This window comes from Oncorhynchus mykiss, chromosome 18, assembly GCF_013265735.2.
Source record: "Oncorhynchus mykiss isolate Arlee chromosome 18, USDA_OmykA_1.1, whole genome shotgun sequence".
NCBI classification, from domain to species: domain Eukaryota; kingdom Metazoa; phylum Chordata; class Actinopteri; order Salmoniformes; family Salmonidae; genus Oncorhynchus; species Oncorhynchus mykiss.
In genome coordinates, this window is record NC_048582.1 from 38632436 (window position 1) to 38653242 (window position 20807).

The 20807-nt window shown below is 41.7% G+C and overlaps 2 protein-coding genes across 3 annotated transcripts in view; one reads left to right on the forward strand and one right to left on the reverse strand.

Annotated features, from left to right (window-relative positions):
- The first annotated feature begins 71 nt into the window (after positions 1 to 71).
- LOC110496172 (germ cell-specific gene 1-like protein) lies at positions 72 to 13190 on the forward strand. The gene is made up of 7 exons (XM_021571921.2): positions 72 to 255; positions 3741 to 4309; positions 6774 to 6968; positions 8016 to 8063; positions 8260 to 8418; positions 8579 to 8690; positions 11871 to 13190. The coding sequence occupies exons 2-7, from the start codon at positions 4114 to 4116 to the stop codon at positions 12280 to 12282; spliced, it is 1122 nt and encodes a 373-aa protein (XP_021427596.1). The 5' UTR covers positions 72 to 255; positions 3741 to 4113; the 3' UTR covers positions 12283 to 13190.
- Positions 13191 to 15924: 2734 nt separating this feature from the next.
- LOC110496173 (visinin-like) overlaps positions 15925 to 20807 on the reverse strand; it is a 17179-nt gene continuing 12296 nt past the window's right edge. For both annotated transcript variants that reach the window (XM_036952707.1, XM_021571922.2), the window contains 2 exons: positions 16783 to 16894; positions 15925 to 16668 (listed from right to left, as the gene is read on the reverse strand). In XM_036952707.1, the coding sequence (XP_036808602.1) occupies positions 16580 to 16668; positions 16783 to 16894 (201 nt within the window). In that variant the 3' untranslated portion in view covers positions 15925 to 16579. The remainder of the gene's footprint in view (positions 16669 to 16782; positions 16895 to 20807) is intronic.

Genomic DNA, 20807 nt, shown 5'->3' on the forward strand with positions numbered 1-20807 from the left:
GAAGAAGGGCGGAGAGGGAGGGAGGGAGGGAGAGAGAGATAATGTGAGGGATGGATGGATGGATAGATGTAGGGAGCAAAGAGAGAGAAAGTAACAGATGGGCGCGTGAGGATTAAGTCAAATCTGGGTGTATTTGTGTCAGAAACTCACCCAAGAAAGACGAGCGTGAGAGTGAGGGAGAAAAGGTGAAGAAAGTGAATATGGTAGAGAGGACGAAGGAGTGTAGAGGGTCGATGTCTTTGAAGGCCTTATATGGTAAATTGTTTTCTTTAATTCGTTCATTCACATCTGTTCGGTAACTTTCATGCATGCATTGTACTGGGTAATGTACTGGTAATGGGTGGACTAGGACTCAATGGAAAGCCCGCTATTATGCAGTACATAGGGAAAATACAATGGGTACGGCAATTGGAAATCATATATAGGCACAGGTATTACAAGAAATGAAACCGATCTACCTATGATAGCCGACAAGTAGCCCACAGGAAGTGTGGAAAGTAGATTTTATCATGGGGAGCTAGTTTTCTACAGCTTCATATGTACTGTAGCACCATCTGAATTACATGGGAAGGAAAAGTGTGATTGTGTGCCGGCTGTGTCATATTTAATCATATTGTTGGACAAAAGGGATAGGAGATTTTCTTTGGTTTACCCGTTAAATTTATGCAGTCCCTGGACTGCCCCAAATCTTTTACAGTTTCGAGCGAAGCAAGAAAATAGTGTCAGAGTATCTGGAGTGTATATGTATGAGACTCTTCGAAAGGACCGATTGATTGACAGTTTGAAAAAATAACTTGTTGAAATGCTTACACATTTAAATCATTGGAAAATTGAAGGGCTTGTAATTTGATATTTCGGGGGTAAATTGACCAAGTTTGAAGGATATTCCAAATGTTGGAATATTTTGGTATCACGATGGGATAAATGAAATGCATTACTTTTCTGGATGAACTTCAAAATGCCTAATATGGGTGTCACGAGGGAGCAGTCTGACAAACTCCCGGTCTTACTGTCACGAGGAATCCTCTCTGTCATTATATTGTGCTGAAACTGACAAACCAATCTGGCAACAACACAGCTATACACTCTTAGACAAAAAGGTTTCCAAACAGGTTCTTCGGGCTGTCCTCATAGGAGAACCCTTTTTGGTTACATTTTTGTAATATAGCATACGCTCTTATAGAGAGTGATTTACAGTAGTGACTGCATACATTTTCATACTTTTTGTTGTTGTACTGGTCGCCTGTGGGAATCAAACTCACAACCCTAGCATTGCAAGCGCCATGCTCTACCAACTGGGTCACCCAGGGAGAAACTTTTTTTGGTTCTTTGTGGAAAGGGTCCTCCATTGAACCAAAAAGGCTTCTTCAAACGGTTCTCCTATGGGGACAACTGAAGAAGCATTTGAGCTTCTAGATAGCACTTTTCCCCCCCTAAGAGTGTATAGTGGTAATGTGTGATGTTGCCAGATGAAATAAAAAACATACAAGCATCACATCTGTGATTCTGCTATCTTTGTCAGATTGCTATTCTACATAAAGACCATATCAACACAGATGGATGGATCTTTCGATTACTATTCTCTGAGGTGACCAATAATGATTCATGGAAATGAGACAGGCATCAGACCAGTACATTAAACCATCCCTATAGTATGATGATGATGATAATGATGATTGTGATGATGCCGACCACGATGACAATGATAGGAGGATGATTGTGTGGGTGATTGTGATTGGGACGATGCAAAAGATTGTGACGATGAAGAGGATGACAAAGATTGCTGTGGCGATGATGATGATGACGATAATGATCGTCAACGATGTTGATCATGGACTGTTGACAAAGTCCACATAGTCCAAAGTATGTGTGTAATCTCAAACTTTTCTGACTATATGGATTACATCGTTGTCTAAACCTATTGCCATGTAATATGAAATGTTTCTACAAAAAGGAGATTACAGTGAACAGTGATTCCTGACAGATTCTGCTGTAGTTTGTTGTCCATTAATTACTCCTCCCAATACTAATCCAAATGATTTGTCTTGCTCTATAGATGGTTGGACAGATGTTACGATCGTGAGGTCAAATGGGATTACCCAGATTTACAGGGAGATTAACACAGATTACGGGCCAACAGAGAGGTAGATTGAGAGATTGGACTAATCATTACATCGAATCACAATCCTCCTAAGAAAGTTGAGATGCACGGGAAGAACAGAATATGTCCTGAGAAAAAGGAGACAGGAGAGAAGGATTGGGGGTTGTATAAAACGTGGTGAAATTGAAGCGTTTATCTTCCAGGACACAACTGTATAACAGCGAACACATGGCAATTCCACGTCATGAAACTGGAAACATGGGATGTAGCATTCAGACGAAAAATAAAAAAATGTAAGAAAAATGTATTAATTCAATTTTTTTCTTCCCAAATCTAAAGATGAAAAGCTCTCTGCCTGATTGCCTCAGTTTAATGACTGCTTTGATTTACCTCGTTAATCATCACAAGTCGTTATCGAGGGACCACAGCTGGATCACCGTGTAAAGGGTGGAGGAATATCGAGGGGACTCGTTGGAGTAGAGCATGACAGAGGCTGGAGGCTAGCTAGCCCTCATCCACGTGACATGATATGATGATGACAACGATGACGATTGTGTGGATGATTGTGATTGTGATGATAATGAAGTTGATGATAACGATTGCTGTGACAATGATATGATGATGACAATGATGACGATGATTATCATGGTCTGTTGTCATAGTCCACATAGTCCAATTTAGGTATGTAAATCTCAAACTTGCTGCTGACTATATGGATTACATTGTTGTCTAAGCCTATTGCCATGTAATATGAAATGTTTCTACATGAGGGAGACTACATCATGAACAGTGATTTCTGATGGATTTTTGCTGTAGATTGTTGTCCATTAATTACTCCTCCCAGTACTAATCCAAATGATTTGTCTTGCTTTATAGATGGTTGGACAGACGTTGCGATCGTGATATCAAGTGGGATTACCCAGATTCACCTAGTACAGGGAGATTAACACAGATGAATGAGGATTACAGGCTAATAGAGAGGTAGATTGAGAGATTGGACTAATCCTTACATTGAATCACAATCCTCCTAAGAAAGTTGAGATGTTCGGGAAGAACAGAATATGTCCTGAGAAAAAGGAGACAGGAGAGAAGGATTGGGGGTTGTATAAAACGTGGTGAAATTGAAGCGTTTATCTTCCAGGACACAACTGTATAACAGCGAACACATGGCAATTCCACGTCATGAAACTGGAAACATGGGATGTAGCATTCAGACGAAAAATAAGAAAATGTAAGAAAAATGTATTCATTCCATTTTTTTCTTCCCAAATCTAAAGATGAAAAGCTCTCTGCCTGATTGACTCAGTTTAATGACTGCTTTGATTTACCTCGTTAATCATCACAAGTCGTTATCGAGGGACCACAGCTGGATCAGCGTGTAAAGGGTGGAGGAATATCGAGGGGACTCGTTGGAGTAGAGCATGACAGAGGCTAGAGGCTAGCTAGCCCTCATCCGCATCCAATCCGTCTGTCTCGCTCAACCGCAAGTAAAATCTTCTACATTTCATTGTCCCCTGACCCTGTGTTTTATCTATTTCTTCTTCTTCTTTTCTTCTTCTTCTTCATTCCCTCCCTTTATCCTGCCTCTGCCTAATCTCCTCTTCTCCTCTCACCCCTCCATCCCATCATTTTCTCACAGTTTCCTAATCCCACTCCCCAAAACCATCCCTCTGTCAATCCCCCTCCCCACTCCAATTTCTTCACTCTATACCTCTCCATTCCATTCCCCTCATTCTGCCGTGTCATTGAGTCCCCCCACAGTTCCCTCCTCAGCATTGTCAATGCCCTCACTCTAGCTGGTCTCTCCTCAGTCCTCTGTCATCCCTGCGTCCGTCCTCTAACCAGCACCCTCACCCTGTTTCACCATCCTTCGTCTCAAGCTCCACTTGAGACACCCCGTCTCTCCCCGTCTCTCGCTTCTCTTTCCAGCCTGTCTCCCACATCTCTGTCTCTCTATAGGAGGGGCATAATTTCTTCTCTCAGTGGCCCTCGCCCCACTCCCATAATCCATCATGCTGGAGAGCATGTCACGATGCAACCGCTCCCTGCTCTCCCTGTCCCTGACCTCGCTGGCCCTGGCACTGTCCATCCTGGCCTTCTGCACCTCGTACTGGTGCGAGGGGACCCACAAGGTTGTCAAGCCCCTCTGCCTCTCCCCGGTCAAGTTGAAGAACTGCGGGCAGAACAACAGCCAGCCCTACACCACAGGTGGGGAACTAATTCACCTCTTCGCCCTGTGCCAGAACAAATCTGGAGCCCAGTGACTAATGATTTGTTTCCCTCACTCTATACTTGTGGACTCACCCCTGTTGAACCACCCCTGTTGAACATGAATCCTGAAACTGACAATTATGACTTTTTAGATATGTCAGGGGAACCCTTAGCAAAAAAAAGTCCACCTATCCCTTTTTCGCCATCGCTCTCTGAGCAATCTACTGTATATCAACAGAAAGCAACCAGAGGTCTGTTGACATAGTCCACATAGTCCAATGTATCTATGTAATCTCAAACTTTGTTGACTGCCTGGATTACATCGTTGTCTAAGCCTATTGCCATGTAAATGTGCAATTTTTCTACATAAGGGAGATTACGTGAAGAGCAGTGATTTCTGACGGATTCTGATGTAGATTGTTGCCCCTTCATTCCATTGACACTAGGGAGCACTTTTGACCTCTGTCCCTGCAGAATATTACATGGTGGTCTTGCTATGCCTTTGAGGAACATGGCTGGAAGATGTGTGTTTCTTGAGTTTATTGTAGAAAAACATTAATATGGCGTGTAGACTAGACACATACAGTACCAGTCAAAAGATTGGACATACCTACTCATTCAATGTTTTTTCTTCATTTTTACTTTTCACAACTCTGAAATACAGTGCCTTGCGAAAGTATTCGGCCCCCTTGAACTTTGCGACCTTTTGCCACATTTCAGGCTTTTATAAAACTGTATTTTTTTGTGAAGAATCAACAACAAGTGGGACACAATCATGAAGTGGAACGACATTTATTGGATATTTCAAACTTTTTTAACAAATCAAAAACTGAAAAATTGGGCGTGCAAAATTATTCAGCCCCTTTACTTTCAGTGCAGCAAACTCTCTCCAGAAGTTCAGTGAGGATCTCTGAATGATCCAATGTTGACCTAAATGACTAATGATGATAAATACAATCCACTTGTGTGTAATCAAGTCTCCGTAAAAGTGCACCTGCACTGTGATAGTCTCAGAGGTCCGTTAAAAGCGCAGAGAGCATCATGAAGAACAAGGAACACACCAGGCAGGTCCGAGATACTGTTGTGAAGAAGTTTAAAGCCGGATTTGGATAGAAAAATATTTCCCAAGCTTTAAACATCCCAAGGAGCACTGTGCAAGCGATAATATTGAAATGGAAGGAGTATCAGACCACTGCAAATCTACCAAGACCTGGCCGTCCCTCTAAACTTTCAGCTCATACAAGGAGAAGGCTGATCAGAGATGCAGCCAAGAGGCCCATGATAACTCTGGATGAACTGCAGAGATCTACAGCTGAGGTGGGAGACTCTGTCCATAGGACAACAATCAGTCGTATATTGCACAAATCTGGACTTTATGGAAGAGTGGCAAGAAGAAAGCCATTTCTTAAAGATATCCATAAAAAGTGTTGTTTAAAGTTTGCCACAAGCCACCTGGGAGACACACCAAACATGTGGAAGAAGGTGCTCTGGTAGATGAAACCAAAATTTAACTTTTTGGCAACAATGCAAAACATTATGTTTGGCGTAAAAGCAACAGCTGAACACACCATCCCCACTGTCAAACATGGTGGTGGCAGCATCATGGTTTGGGCCTGCTTTTCTTCAGCAGGGACAGGGAAGATGGTTAAAATTGATGGGAAGATGGATGGAGCAAAATACAGGACCATTCTGGAAGAAAACCTGATGGAGTCTGCAAAAGACCTGAGACTGGGACGGAGATTTGTCTTCCAACAAGACAATGATCCAAAACATAAAGCAAAATCTGCAATGGAATGGTTCAAAAATAAACATATCCAGGTGTTAGAATGGCCAAGTCAAAGTCCAGACCTGAATCCAATCGAGAATCTGTGGAAAGAACTGAAAACTGCTGTTCACAAATGCTCTCCATCCAACCTCACTGAGCTCGAGCTGTTTTGCAAGGAGGAATGGGAAAAAATGTCAGTCTCTCGATGTGCAAAACTGATAGAGACATACCCCAAGCGACTTACAGCTGTAATCGCAGCAAAAGGTGGCGCTACAAAGTATTAACTTAAGGGGGCTGAATAATTTTGCACGCCCAATTTTTCAGTTTTTGATTTGTTAAAAAAGTTTGAAATATCCAATAAATGTCGTTCCACTTCATGATTGTGTCCCACTTGTTGTTGATTCTTCACAAAAAAATACAGTTTTATATCTTTATGTTTGAAGCCTGAAATGTGGCAAAAGGTCGCAAAGTTCAAGGGGGCCGAATACTTTCGCAAGGCACTGTAACACATATGGAATCATGTAGTAACCGAAAAAGTGTTAAACAAATCTAAATATGTGTTATATTTGAGATTCTTGGCATTCTCTTAAGAAGCAGCGTCACCTGGAATGCTTCTCCAACAGGTACTCTATATCTCACCTAAAACTGTCCAAATATTCCTGTCCCAACTATCCCCTTACCCTCTGTTGTCCTCAGAGAGTCCCACTCTGGACCCCAAGAAGCCGGCAAACAACGTCACCTTGTCGCCCCAGGAAAAGGAAGAGCAGGCAAGGCGTCGGAAAAAGGCCCTCGCCAACGCGGTGCACTACATCTGGGAGACGGGCGAGGACAAGTACATGCTGCGCTACTTCCACACAGGTTTCTGGTTGTCCTGCGAGGCACACAATGAGGGTGAGCATTGGGCTAGACATTGGGGTCTTTATCCAGACCGTTGTTTGAATATGCTTTACACTTATAGAAAGAGGTGTTAAGTAGGCTTCATCCCAAGAACCTAATGATGCCTGGTCCTTGTTCTGTAAGATCCAATCTCCACAATGAATGCACTTGCTACGACTGTGATACAATATGTGATATGTGGTTGTCTCACCTTGCTATAAGGAATGCATGCACTAATTGTAAGTCTCTCTGGATGAGGGCGTCTTCTAAATGACTAAAATGTCAATTGTAAATGTAAATGAATCCCTCGCCTTAGCCAGTAATTGTTTGACACAGAGAACTTGATTGGAACAGTGAATAAAACACGAGATAGCTCTTGTTTTAGGCTGTTGATCTACAGAACCTTCATTCGAGTCCAGTCTTAGGGTCGGACCTAGGACTGAGCCTTGTGGAACCCTAATAATGACCGGACACTAGTGATTAGAATGCACTATAACGTCGATATATCTATCAGCAATTGCCATTGTGCCTTTGAATATGGTTGTTTTGCTGTTCCACTATCAATCTCTGCAAGACTGGTTGCTTTAACACCATACTCATCCACTGATCTGGGATTGTCCCTAATCAACCGTGGCTATGTAGAAGTAAATAATCACGAGCGGGTGCTTTGTTAATAACTGAATCGTCTTTAATGTCAGCCATGTAAAGTCAAGTGTCAGTGAAGGCTAACTTAAAAGGAATATCTTCCCATATCACCTCAGGAATCATTTGCTAGATCACTGTAGAGAGAGGAGAGTTAAGAGCTTTGGTCTTGACCCTAAGATAGAAAACATCTGGTGGATTTCTCTCTCTCTTCTCAATGTGGCTTATTTTACGACAGAAAGTGCCCCTTCCCGAATGCCCATGCCAATTGGAGCACTGTCTTAAGATCTCAGAACAGCCACTCAAGGGATCTCTTGTTAAATCAGTACGTCCATTTACTTGACAAGGCCCTAAAAGATACATGTGAATACACTGACTTAAATTGGATTTGTAACTAATCACATTCTATTTGTCCTATAGAGGAGAAGTGCCGAAGCTTCATTGAATTGACTCCAGGAGAGACGCAAGGTTTGTGCTCGTTGAAAGTACACATACTGTAGGTGCTGCTAATACGCCAACATAACATTTCAAATAAGGACTGTATGCCAACTTTTTATCTCTCTACCTCTGTCCAATCTTAATTCTCTCTCTCTCCCTCTCTCTCTCTCTCTCTCTCTCTCTCTCTCTCTCTCGCTCTCTCACTCTAACTCTCTCTCTCTGACAGGGGTGCTGTGGCTGTCAGTAGTATCAGAGTTTGCGTACATAAGCCTGTTGGCCATGGGCTTTCTCCTCATGTGGGTGGAGGTGCTGTGTCTCTGTGCCCGTAAGGAGATGTACGCTCTCAAGATCAACGCATTTGCCGCTATATGCACGGTCCTTTCAGGTGAGACTGCCACCACTGGCAGAACTTTCTTTTATCACCAAAATGATACATGCCAAGGCTATGAATACTCTGTAAAAAATATCCAAAATGTAAAGCATTGATTATTCGATGTTAGTCGAATAAAATAGGGGATTATCAGCAAATACCTTTTCTCTCTTAGGTCTGATGGGAATGGTGGCTCATATGATGTACACCACTGTGTTCCAGTTGACTGTGAGCATTGGGCCAAAAGATTGGAGACCACAAACCTGGGACTACGGCTGGTCATTTGCGTAAGTATCTCCTTAGGCATAGTTCACCCAAATTACAAAATTGCTTATTTGTTCCCTTAACCCTGAAAGCAGTCTTTGGACTGCAATCCATGGTTTGGTTTGTTTGTCTAGGCACTGTCTCCATTTTCTAACCACGAATCAATGGAAAACAGTGGGTCCAGAAGGATTGGATCACTGTCTCCATTTTCTAACCACGAATCAATGGAAAACAGTGGGTCCAGAAGCATTGGATCACTGTCTCCATTTTCTAACCACGAATCAATGGAAAACAGTGGGTCCAGAAGGATTGGATCACTGTCTCCGTTTTCTAACCACGAATCAATGGAAAACAGTGGGTCCAGAAGGATTGGATCACTGTCTCCGTTTTCTAACCACGAATCAATGGAAAACAGTGGGTCCAGAAGGATTGGATCACTGTCTCCGTTTTCTAACCACGAATAAATGGAAAACAGTGGGTCCAGAAGGATTGGATCACTGTCTCCGTTTTCTAACCACGAATCAATGGAAAACAGTGGGTCCAGAAGGATTGGATCACTGTCTCCGTTTTCTAACCACGAATCAATGGAAAACAGTGGGTCCAGAAGGATTGGATCACTGTCTCTGTTTTCTAACCACGAATCAATGGAAAACAGTGGGTCCAGAAGGATTGGATCACTGTCTCCGTTTTCTAACCACGAATCAATGGAAAACAGTGGGTCAAGAAGAATTGGATCACTGTCTCCGTTTTCTAACCACGAATCAATGGAAAACAGTGTGTCCAGAAGGATTGGATCACTGTCTCCGTTTTCTAACCACGAATCAATGGAAAACAGTGGGTCCAGAAGGATTGGATCACTGTCTCCATTTTCTAACCACGAATCAATGGAAAACAGTGGGTCCAGAAGGATTGGATCACTGTCTCCGTTTTCTAACCACGAATCAATGGAAAACAGTGGGTCCAGAAGGATTGGATCACTGTCTCCATTTTCTAACCACGAATCAATGGAAAACAGTGGGTCCAGAAGGATTGGATCACTGTCTCCGTTTTCTAACCACGAATCAATGGAAAACAGTGGGTCCAGAAGGATTGGATCACTGTCTCCGTTTTCTAACCACGAATCAATGGAAAACAGTGGGTCCAGAAGGATTGGATCACTGTCTCCGTTTTCTAACCACGAATCAATGGAAAACAGTGGGTCCAGAAGGATTGGATCACTGTCTCCGTTTTCTAACCACGAATCAATGGAAAACAGTGGGTCCAGAAGGATTGGATCACTGTCTCCATTTTCTAACCACGAATCAATGGAAAACAGTGGGTCCAGAAGGATTGGATCACTGTCTCCATTTTCTAACCACGAATCAATGGAAAACAGTGGGTCCAGAAGGATTGGATCACTGTCTCCATTTTCTAACCACGAATCAATGGAAAACAGTGGGTCCAGAAGGATTGGATCACTTAAAAATAAAGAGGAACAAAAAAAAGCCTGTATAAAATAAATACTGAGCTATATTTTTATGCTATTTTTATTTAAAAAATAATTTATATTTTATGCTAACACAATTTCTCAGAGAAAGAGATGTTGTTTAACTAGTCAAAATGATTGGATCCACTGTTTTCAATACTCCAGCATCCTACACCTGGCAAAGATGACACTGAAACTAAGGATACTGAAGATAATGACACTGAGATGTTTTTATAAAAATGTTTTTATGAGTTTGGAGAACACGTCGGGAGGGATCTTAGACCATTCCTCTATACACAATCTTCCCAGATCCTTGATATCCTTTGTCTACACTTATGCACTACCCTCTCCAATTCAAATGGCAGGTTTTCAATGGGTTTTAAATCCGGAGACCGAGAGGGCCATTGCGAAATTATGATTTTGTGGTCAATGAACCTTTTCTTTGTGGATTTAGATGTGTGCTGGTGTGCGTGGCCAAATACCTTTATTTTCGTGTCATTTGACCATAGCACCGGTTCCAATCTAAGTGCCAATAGCATTTAGCAAACTCCAGTAGGTGCTGTGGTCAGATGACATTAAAATAGAGGTCTTTGGCCATGCACACTGTCACAATCGTCGTATGGAGTAGACCAAAGCACAGCGTGGTTAGAATACATTCTTCTTTATTTAATGAAGAACACTTAAACCAAAAAAAAAACGATTAAGACGACCGTGACCGCTATATAAACACTGTGCTAACATGCAACATAACATAGACAATAACCCACCAAATACCCAAAGAAGATGGCTGCCTAAATATGGTTCCCAATCAGAGACAACGATAAACACATGCCTCTAATTGAGAACCAATCTAGGCAACCATAGACCTACATAAACACCTAGATGGAAACAACCCCATAAATCTACAAAACCCCTAGACAGTACAAACACCCTAGATGAGACTAAAACACACATACCACCCTCGTCACACCCTGACCTAACCAAAATATATAAAGAAAACAAAGAATACTCAGGTCAGGGCGTGACACACACCAATGGTGAGTTTGGCCCTCGAAAAACAATGCATGCAGAAAATACCTGATCCTCACTGTAAAATATGGTGATGGATCTTTGATATTATGTGGCTATTTTGCTTCCACTGGTCCTGGGGCCCTTGTTAAGGTCAACGGCATCATGAACTTTACCAAATACCAGGGCATTTTTACCGAAAACCCGGTTGTCTCTGCCAGGAGGCTGAATCTTGGCCCGCAAGTTGATCTTCCAGCAAGACAATAACCCCAAGCACACATCGAAATCCACAAAGAAATGGCTAATTGGCCACAAAATCAACATTTTGCAATGGCCATCTCAGTTTCTGGACTTGAACTGCATTGAAAATGTGTGGTTTAAATTGAAGAGGGAAGTCTAATTGTACTGTACAGACAAAGGATATCAAGGATCTGAAAATATTCTGTACGTAGGAAGGGTCTTCTCCAATCTAAAAAAAAAAAACGTTTTAGAAAAAGGGGAGGGTGCTGGAGTATTGAAAACAATATATTTGTTTCATTACTTGTTAAACAAAATATTTTTCTCTGCTCAATTGTATTAGTATAAAATAATTGTGTTTGTACAAAATATTCCGGACCTCACTGTATGTATCCGATATTAGCATCTTTTAAACTTCCTAGGCCATATTTACAGCCTATCTATAACCAATGACCACTACGGCCCTACCATCCTTTCTCTCTTTTACCCCCAGTCTGGCCTGGATCTCCTTCAGCTGCTGCATGGCGGCGGCTGTCTTCACCCTCAACTCCTACACCAAGACGCTGATAGAGATGAAGCACCGCGCCCGTGTTCGTCTGGAGGAGGCCCGGGCGGCCATCCAGGCACCCTCCTATGACGAGGTGCTGCAGGCGGACGGGGGCATCTACTCAGTCAGCAGCCTGCTCCAGCACTGCCATCAGGGGGCGTTGAACGACCCCATGTGTGGGGGAAGGGGGCCGCTGGTGGGCCCGGGGGTTCCAGACCCCAGAGGGCTGGTGGTGATGGCTGGTGGCTGTGGGACAGAGGGGTGCGAGGACTGCGAGAGGGAGATGGACGAGATTGAGGACGCCCTAGACAGGGAAGAGAGGGAGGAGATGGAGAGAGAGGACTGTGAGAGGTGCTGAGGGAAGGGAGGAGGAGGCGTTAAAAACTGTGAAATGGACTGTTCTTGATTTCAGTCATTTCAGTGATAACTATTTCAGTACCTCCATCCATGCATTAAATCTGAGTAGCTAAAGCTCTGTAAAACCAAACACAGAGAGTGATATGTATTGTCTGGGTAGAGGTCAATATAGACAATCACTAAGAAATGCCTGGCATTGGCCACATTTAACATGTATAATATAGCTCACTTTTATTCTATGTCTTTATGTTAACCCTGTTATTACTATCCTGATATTGATAGTAACTGTTCATCATTGGCGGCAGCGTAGCCTAGTGGTTAGAGTGTTGGACTAGTAACCCGAAAGGTTGCAAAATTGAATCCCCGAGCTGACAAGGTACAAAATCTGTCGTTCTGCCCCTGAACAAGGCAGTTAACCCACTGTTCCTAGGCCGTCATTGAAAATAAGAATTTGTTCTTAACTGACTTGCCTAGTTAAATAAAGGTAAAATAAAATAAATAAAAATCATGTCAGTTTTCATGTCATGTCAGTTCTGCTACATAAACTGGACAGATCCTGGGAATTGTCTGTTGGGACAACTGTCTCAATATCTCCAGTTGATGTCCAAAAATAGAGGATTTTATCTTGTAGTTAAATGAAGAGTGATTCAAAGATTACTTTAAAAAACACAGGGAGCTTTGGAGGTTAAGACAGATGCTTTCAAATGCAGAAGATTATGTCAATAATCTCCCCAGTCACAGGTGCAAGAGAGATAGAGAGATAGAGTCTGTGCCTTCGCTATGGTGAATCACTAAAACAAGAGACTCTAACCACTTCTGGGAAAATTGTTATCTAAAATTGTTATCTTGGCCCTATAACAAAGAACAAACAGCAAAAACATATACATGATCAAATACAAATCTTAGAATCAACTATTAAAGACTACCAGAACCCACTGGATTCTCCAATTACATTGAATGAACTACAAAATACAAACCCTCCAACTCAAAAAGGCCTGTGGTGTTGATGGTATCCTAAACGAAATGAAAAAATATACAGAACAAATTCCAATTGACTATACTTAAACTCTTTAACATCATCCTTAGCTCTGGTGTCTTCCCCAATATTTGGAACCAAGGACTGATCACCCCAATCCACGAAAGTGGAGACAAATTTGAACCCAATAACTGCCGTGGGATATGTATCAACAGCAACCTTGGGAAGATCCTCTGCATTATCATTAACAGAGGAGGGCCTACAGCAGCACCTAGATCTTATGTACAGATTCTGTCAGACCTCGGCCCTGACAGTAAATCTCAGTAAGACAAAAATAATGCTGTTCCAAAAAAAGGTCCAGTCGCCAGGACCACAAATACAAATTCCATCTAGACGCCGTTGCCCTAGAGCACACAAAGAAACTATATATACCTCGGCCTTAACATCAGCGCCACAGGTAACTTCCACAAAGCTGTGAACGAGTTGAGAGACAAGGCAAGAAGGGCCTTCTATGCCATCAAAACGAAAACGCCAAATAATTCATGCAGATCAGAATTAGGCCGATACCCACTAATGATCAAAATCCAGAAAAGAGCCGTTAAATTCTACAGCCACGTAAAAGGAAGCGATTCCCAAACCTTCCATAACAAAGCCATCACATACAGAGAGATTAACCTGGAGAAGAGTCCCCTAAGCAAGATGGTCCTGGGACTCTGTTCACAAACACAAATAGACCCCACAGAGCCCCACGACAGCAACACAATTAACCCAACCAAATCATGAGAAAGCAAAAATATAATTATTTGACACATTGGAAAGAATTTACAAAACAGAGCATGCTATTTGGCCCTAAACAGAGAGTACACAGTAGCAGAATACCTGACCACCATGACTGACCCAAACTTAAGGAAAACTTTGACTATGTACAGACTCCGTGAACATAGCCTTGCTATTAAGAAAGGCCAACGTAGGCAGACCTGGCTCTCAAGAGAAGACAGGCTTTATTATTCCCTTTTGTACTTTAAATATTTGCACATCGTTACAACACTGTAGACATATGACATTTGAACTTTTGTTTATTATCTACTTCAATTGCTTTGGTAATGTTAACATATGTTTCCCATGACAATAAAGCCCTTGAATTGAATTGAATTGTGAGAAAGAAAGAAAGAAAGAAAGAAAGAAATAAATAAATAGCGGTTGGAACTAGGGAAGGATGGATTGATGAATGTGACAGCCATCTCTTCAAGCATGTAGGATTATTCAGATGTATGTGGTAAATGATAGAGAATTTAAATAAAAACAAAATGGTAGCCTATAAGATCGTGACAATACTGTGTGGAATGTCTGGCAAGAGTTTACATTTTGTATGGATCGATTTTAAATGTAATGTTGACATTTCCAACCAGAAAATAGACATTTCTATGAATAATGTATCAAACATTTAAAAAAAAAAGAAAATTATTGAAGTGGAATGCATTATTTCACAATAATACTTTTAAATCAAAACAGCAAAACAAATTGTGTACAAAAACAGAGGGGGGAAGCACAGATCACACAAATAATCAAAAACAAAGAACACAAATGATCATCTGATAGACAGATTTGATGTAAACACTAGTGATCTTCCTGTCCGGGTTGGCAACCCCCCCCCCCCCCCCCCCCCCCCCTTGGGTTTGTGCCGTGGGGGAGATCTTCGTGGGCTATACTCGGCCTTGTCTCAGGATGGTAAGTTGGTGGTTGAAGTATCCCTCTAGGATGGGGGGGGGGGGGCCTGTCTGGGGCTATCATCAGACAGGGTCACAGTGTCTCCCGACTCCTCCTATGTCAGCCTCCAGTATTTATGCTGCAATAGTTTATGTGTCGGGGGGCTAGTGTCAGTCTGTTATATCTGGAGTATTTTTCCTGTCTTATCCTGTGTCCTGTGTGAATTGAGGTATGCTCTCTCACCTGTTGCACCCTCTACAACCACTGTGCTTATTATTATTTGACCCTGCTGGTCATCTATGAACATTTGAACATCTTGGCCATGTCCTGTTATAATCTCCACCCGGCACAACCAGAAGAGGACTGGCCACCCCTCATAGCCTGGTTCCTCTCTAGGTTTCTTCCTAGGTTGTGGCCATTCTAGGGAGTTTTTCCCTAGCCACCGTGCTTCTACATCTTTGGGGTTTTAGGCTGTGTACAGCACTTTGTAACATCAGCTGATGTAAGAAGGGCTTTATGATTGATTGATTGATAGTTCAGCAATAATTTCAGTGCAAGCATTAGCACTTTGATAACGTTTGTGTCTATCATTTTCAGAGGATAATATTAAGACAAAGAAACGAATTGAAACTCACAATCCTTAACCTTCAATAGCAGGGGCAAACTCTGAGTGAAGTATTTTAAAATGTTTACTTCGAAAAGAGGAGATTTCATGAGGTAAATGCCATAAAGAATTGTATCGTAGTTGGCATTGTGTGAGTCTACAGTATTTAGCCCTTGACCTTTATATTAGATTGTGTCTGTCGGTATCAAGATCAAGGTCTTTATGTCAACACGGACCAAGTTACATTTTAAACACAATCTCTAAAAGGTCCTAAAACATTATCCTAAGTTTGCACTACCTTTGCTATTATTGCTTTATTGGTGCACATATCAAAATATTTTAACAAATGATTAGCTAATGAGTAGCACGTCTGGTATGAAGTATCATCAGATTACTCATTGCTTGCTTTCATTTTCTAAACCCCTCTTACCAGCTCTTAATACTCTTTACCCTTTCTCAAAACATTCCAAAGCTAAATATCAAGTCCCAAAATATACAGTATATAGTAAAAACAATACCAGTATAGAGTAAAAACAATACCAGTATATAGTAAAAACAATACCAGTATACAGTATATTGTAAAAACAGTACCAGTATACAGTATATAGTAAAAACAATACCAGTATACAGAATATCGTAAAAGCAGTACCAGTATACAGTATATCGTAAAAACAATACCAGTATACAGTATATAGTAAAAAGTAATGTCCCGTGTAGCTCAGTTGGTAGAGCATAGCGCTTGCAACGCCAGGGTTGCGGGTTCATGGTATGTTTTTACAATCACGCGCAGCTAAAGTATTTGGAGGAAAACATATACTATTTGAACCGAAGTCCGATAAACATTGAAGTTAGACTGGGATTAAAACGAAATACTTTCTGCATTATGATGGGTAAATTGAGGATAGGGGTGGGGAATGTGGAATGTAGGAGCGCAGATCCCAGATCTGTTTGTGCTGTCTTGTCAACTCCTATGGTCATGTCCTATGACCATAGGACTTTATTAGCAGAGGGTTACTTGTTGGCAGGTTCATATTGAATGAGGCGAAGTGCATCCTCATTGTCCATCACACCCTTGATGAACTCTCCTTCTGCAACTCGCTCTGAGGTGGAGAGAGAGAGCAAGAGAAAGAAACAGATAGGAATCATCATCATCATCAGGTTTATATTACAGTTAAAATGTCAAATCACATTAAACAAGACGTTCTTCTCCTCACCATTGTCTTCTTTCTCAAAGAATGTCCAGAGTTTGTTGGCCCTCTTCTCCGGTGTGTTCTCGTCATTGGGCAGCTCAGCTTGTTCATCCTTGGGAATTAGCTTGAAAATAGCCTGTTGGGTACATAAAAATGGTATACCTTCAATCCCTGAACACAAACAGTGTTTTATTAGAGACAGGCTTCTATTTGAGCCCAGTGTTTATTTCCTTTATACTCAATAAAAATGTTGAAAAGACTACCACACTGTTTATTGTGACAAGTAGGACCCGTATAAACATTGTAATAACAAATCCGCTGCAGATCAGACTTGCAACGACTAGACTGCCTATCACACACGCACCCCATTTCGCGCTTCAACACCATGGAGTACGGTACCGGTGATATTGCATTTTCTTTTTTGGTGGCGCAATGGCTAGCAACAATGACAGAATTTTGTACACATTTTTTTAATGTCCATGGGAATATTGGAGCTGTGTCCATGCTAATCTCGTAAACAATTCATTTCAACCTGGTGTTTATTTGAAGCAGGTGTTCATTTGCTGAAATGTGTTTTCGGTGCCCGGGGACAGACGGCTATTTGAGATTCGGCGTTTAATTGAAGTTTTATGGTATGTCACTTTCATCGGCTATTCTGTAACACGGGAGATTTACTGACAAATATGTAAAGCAAATCCTGCCGACTACGCCAAAATGTCAAGTTCAATCATGTTGTCCAACACAAATAACTATTATTATGGAATCATTTTTATCCACATTCACTTTAGGAACTAATACAAGCGGCGTGTTGGTGTGAAGTGTTTGTGAAAGGATGTCATGGATATTCTCTCACCCTATATAAACTACAAACACCAGATCACTGCAGTGAGAATATATCCTTAGAACACCCCAATCCTGTTCTTTTTAATCTTCTCATAAAATCATATTCCAGGGCTGATTATTTTAAAACGGGCGATTACTGTGGAACATTGATGTTTGTACTACGAAAATGATCCAATGATAATCTGTAATGTAAGGCTAAAGAAAATGTATCGCTCCGAAGCAGTCAAAAACACATACATTTACATTGTTCAGGAAAGAATACACAGTATGAAATACTCAGGTACCATTCACATAGAAATAAAAATGTATTTGCGTTCTGTGAATATACAGTGCCTTTGGAAAGTATTCAGACCGGTTGACTTTTCCACATTTTGTTATGTTACAGCCTAGTTCTAAAATTGATTAAATAAAACCATTTCCTCAGTAATCTACCCACAACACCCCATAATAAAAAACAGAAATACCTTATTTACATATGTATTCAGACCCTTTGCTATAAGACTCGAAATTGAGCTCAGATGCATCCTGTTTCCATTGATCATCCTTGAGATGTTTCTACAACCTGACTCCACAAATTCAAATTCAATTGATTGGATATGATTTGGAAAGGCACACTGTCTATATAAGGTCCCACAGTTGACAGTGCATGTCAGAGCAGAAACCAAGCCACGAGGTCGAACAAATTGTCCGTAGAGTTCCGAGACAGGGTTGTGTTGAGGCACAAATGTCTGCAGCATTGAAGGTCCCGAAGAACACAGTGGCCTCCATCATTCTTAAATGGAAGAAGTTTGGAACCACCAAGACTCTTCCTAGAGCTGGCCGCCCGGCCACACTGAGCAATCGGGGGAGAAGGGCGTTGGTCAGGGAGGTGACCAAGAACCCAATGGTCACTCTGACACAGCTCTAGAGTTCCTCTGTGGAGATGGGAGAACCTTCCAGAAGGACAACCATCTCTGCAGCACTTCACCAATCTAGCCTTTATGGTAGAGTGGCCAGACAGAAGCCACTCCTCAGTAAAAGGCACATGAAAGCCCGCTTGGAGTTTGCCAAAAAGGCACCTAAAGACTCTCAGACTATGAGAAACAAGATTCGCTGGTCTGATGGAACCAAGATTGAACTCTCGTCTGGATTCCTCTCGTCTGGAGGAAACCTGCCACTATCCCTACGGTGAAACATGGTGGTGGCAGCATCATTCTGTGGGGATGTTTTTCAGCAGCAGGGACTAGGAAATAGTCAGGATCGAAGCAAAGATTAAGGGAGCAAAGTACAGAGAGATCCTCAATGAAAACCTGCTCCAGAGCACTCAGGACCTCAGAATGGGGTGAAGGTTCACCTTCAAACAGGAAAACAACCCTAAGCACACGGCCAAGACAATGCAGGAGTGGCTTTGAGACAAGTCTCTGAACATCCTTGAGTAGATTGGTTTTGAGGGATTTCAAATGTTAGCATCCACCATTTATAAATATTCTTCCCATCTGAACCTTAGTTTTGATTAAATCGCATTGTGTTCCCATGGCTTGTAAGAAAATCAAAATAACATTTTGGAGAGAAAAACGGTGGTACAAAAAACACTAAATCACATTTTAGTGTTTCAACTGTAAACAGGGAGCTTAAATAAGATTAGAGCCTAAGGACTGGTGTGAACCGACAAATCAGCAGCAGCTTGTTCTCATTTACAGTTCACATAGACTCAGTTTGTTTAGAAGGATTTTTTCTGTCTATATATACACAAACAAAAATATAAACGCAAAATGTAAAATGTTGGTCCCATGTTTCATGAGCTGAAATAAAAGATCCCAGAAATGTTCCATATGCACAATAAGCTTATTTCTCTCAAATTCTGTGCACAAATGTGTTTACATCCCTGTTGGTGAGCATTTCCCCTTTGCCAAGATAATCCATCCACCTGACAGGTGTGGAATATCAAGTAGCTTATTAAACAGCATGATCATTGCACAGGTGCACCTTGTGCTGGGGACAATAAAAGGCCACTCTAAAATGTGCATTTTTGTCACACAACACAATGCCATATTTTTTGATAGGGCGTGCAATTGGCATGCTGACTACAGGAAAGTCCACCAGTGTGCATCGAAATCGGCCTATGCCTCATGGCCTGCGCTCCACGCTTTGGAGTCAGAACGTTGAATAAGATTAAATTATTGTTCGTTCCATGTATGCATGGTGTTGAAACAAACACAATTGCATTTTATCGATGTCAATTTGAATGCCCATTGGGAGGCCCATTTTCTTTTGAAAGGCATCTGTGACCAACAGATGAATATCTGTATTCAAAGTCATGTGAAATCCATAGATTAGGGCCTAATGAATTTATTTCAATTGACTGATTTCCTCATATGAACTGATACTCAGTAAAATCAATTAAATTGTTGCGGTAATTTTTTTGTTGAGTAACCACTACTACCCCAAGCAAAGTACAGTATATGGTGTTTGCCATTGGTCACGTTTACATGGCAAAGCACTGACTGTTCAGTTATTGGTTGGCAATATTGCATGCTTCATCATGATCGCTATAGGGTGGGGCACTCACTGTCATTCTTTAGCATTTTTCCGGCTCGAAGGGCCAAATAAGAAATGATAGGTTTAAAAAAAACGTTTTAATTTGGACTAAAACGTTATTCACAATTTTAGTATTCAACCTCCTTTGCATGTTTGAACAAATCATACATTTACTTTCAGACAGCCATGGGGGATAATCACACAGTGAGTGTCACATACTGTACATCTTGACCTGCAGCCCAGTGTAACCGGTGTTAAATGGCTAGCTAGTTAGCGGTGCGCGCTAGTAGCGTTTCAATCGGTGACGTCACTCGCTCTGAGACCTTGAAGTAGTTGTTTCCCTTGCTCAGCAAGGACTGCGGCTTTTGTGGAATGATAAGGTAACGATGCTTTGAATGTGATTGTTGTCGATGTGTGCAGAGGGTCACTGGTTCAAGCCCAGGATGGAACGAGGAGAGGGACGGAAGCAATTCTGTTACACCAGGACACAGCGAGATGTGTCTTTAAATCTTAAACACTGTTCAATCTCAGTCCCCATTCTCTCCTAACCTACATTTATCCCTCATTCCCTAATTCCCTCACTCCCTCCTACACCCTTTCAGTTTAACCTCAGGGCCCGGGGAATACGGTCAGATGTTGTAGTGGAGTGGTATCAGTGCTTGAATTCATCTGCACCTCAGGGACATTGA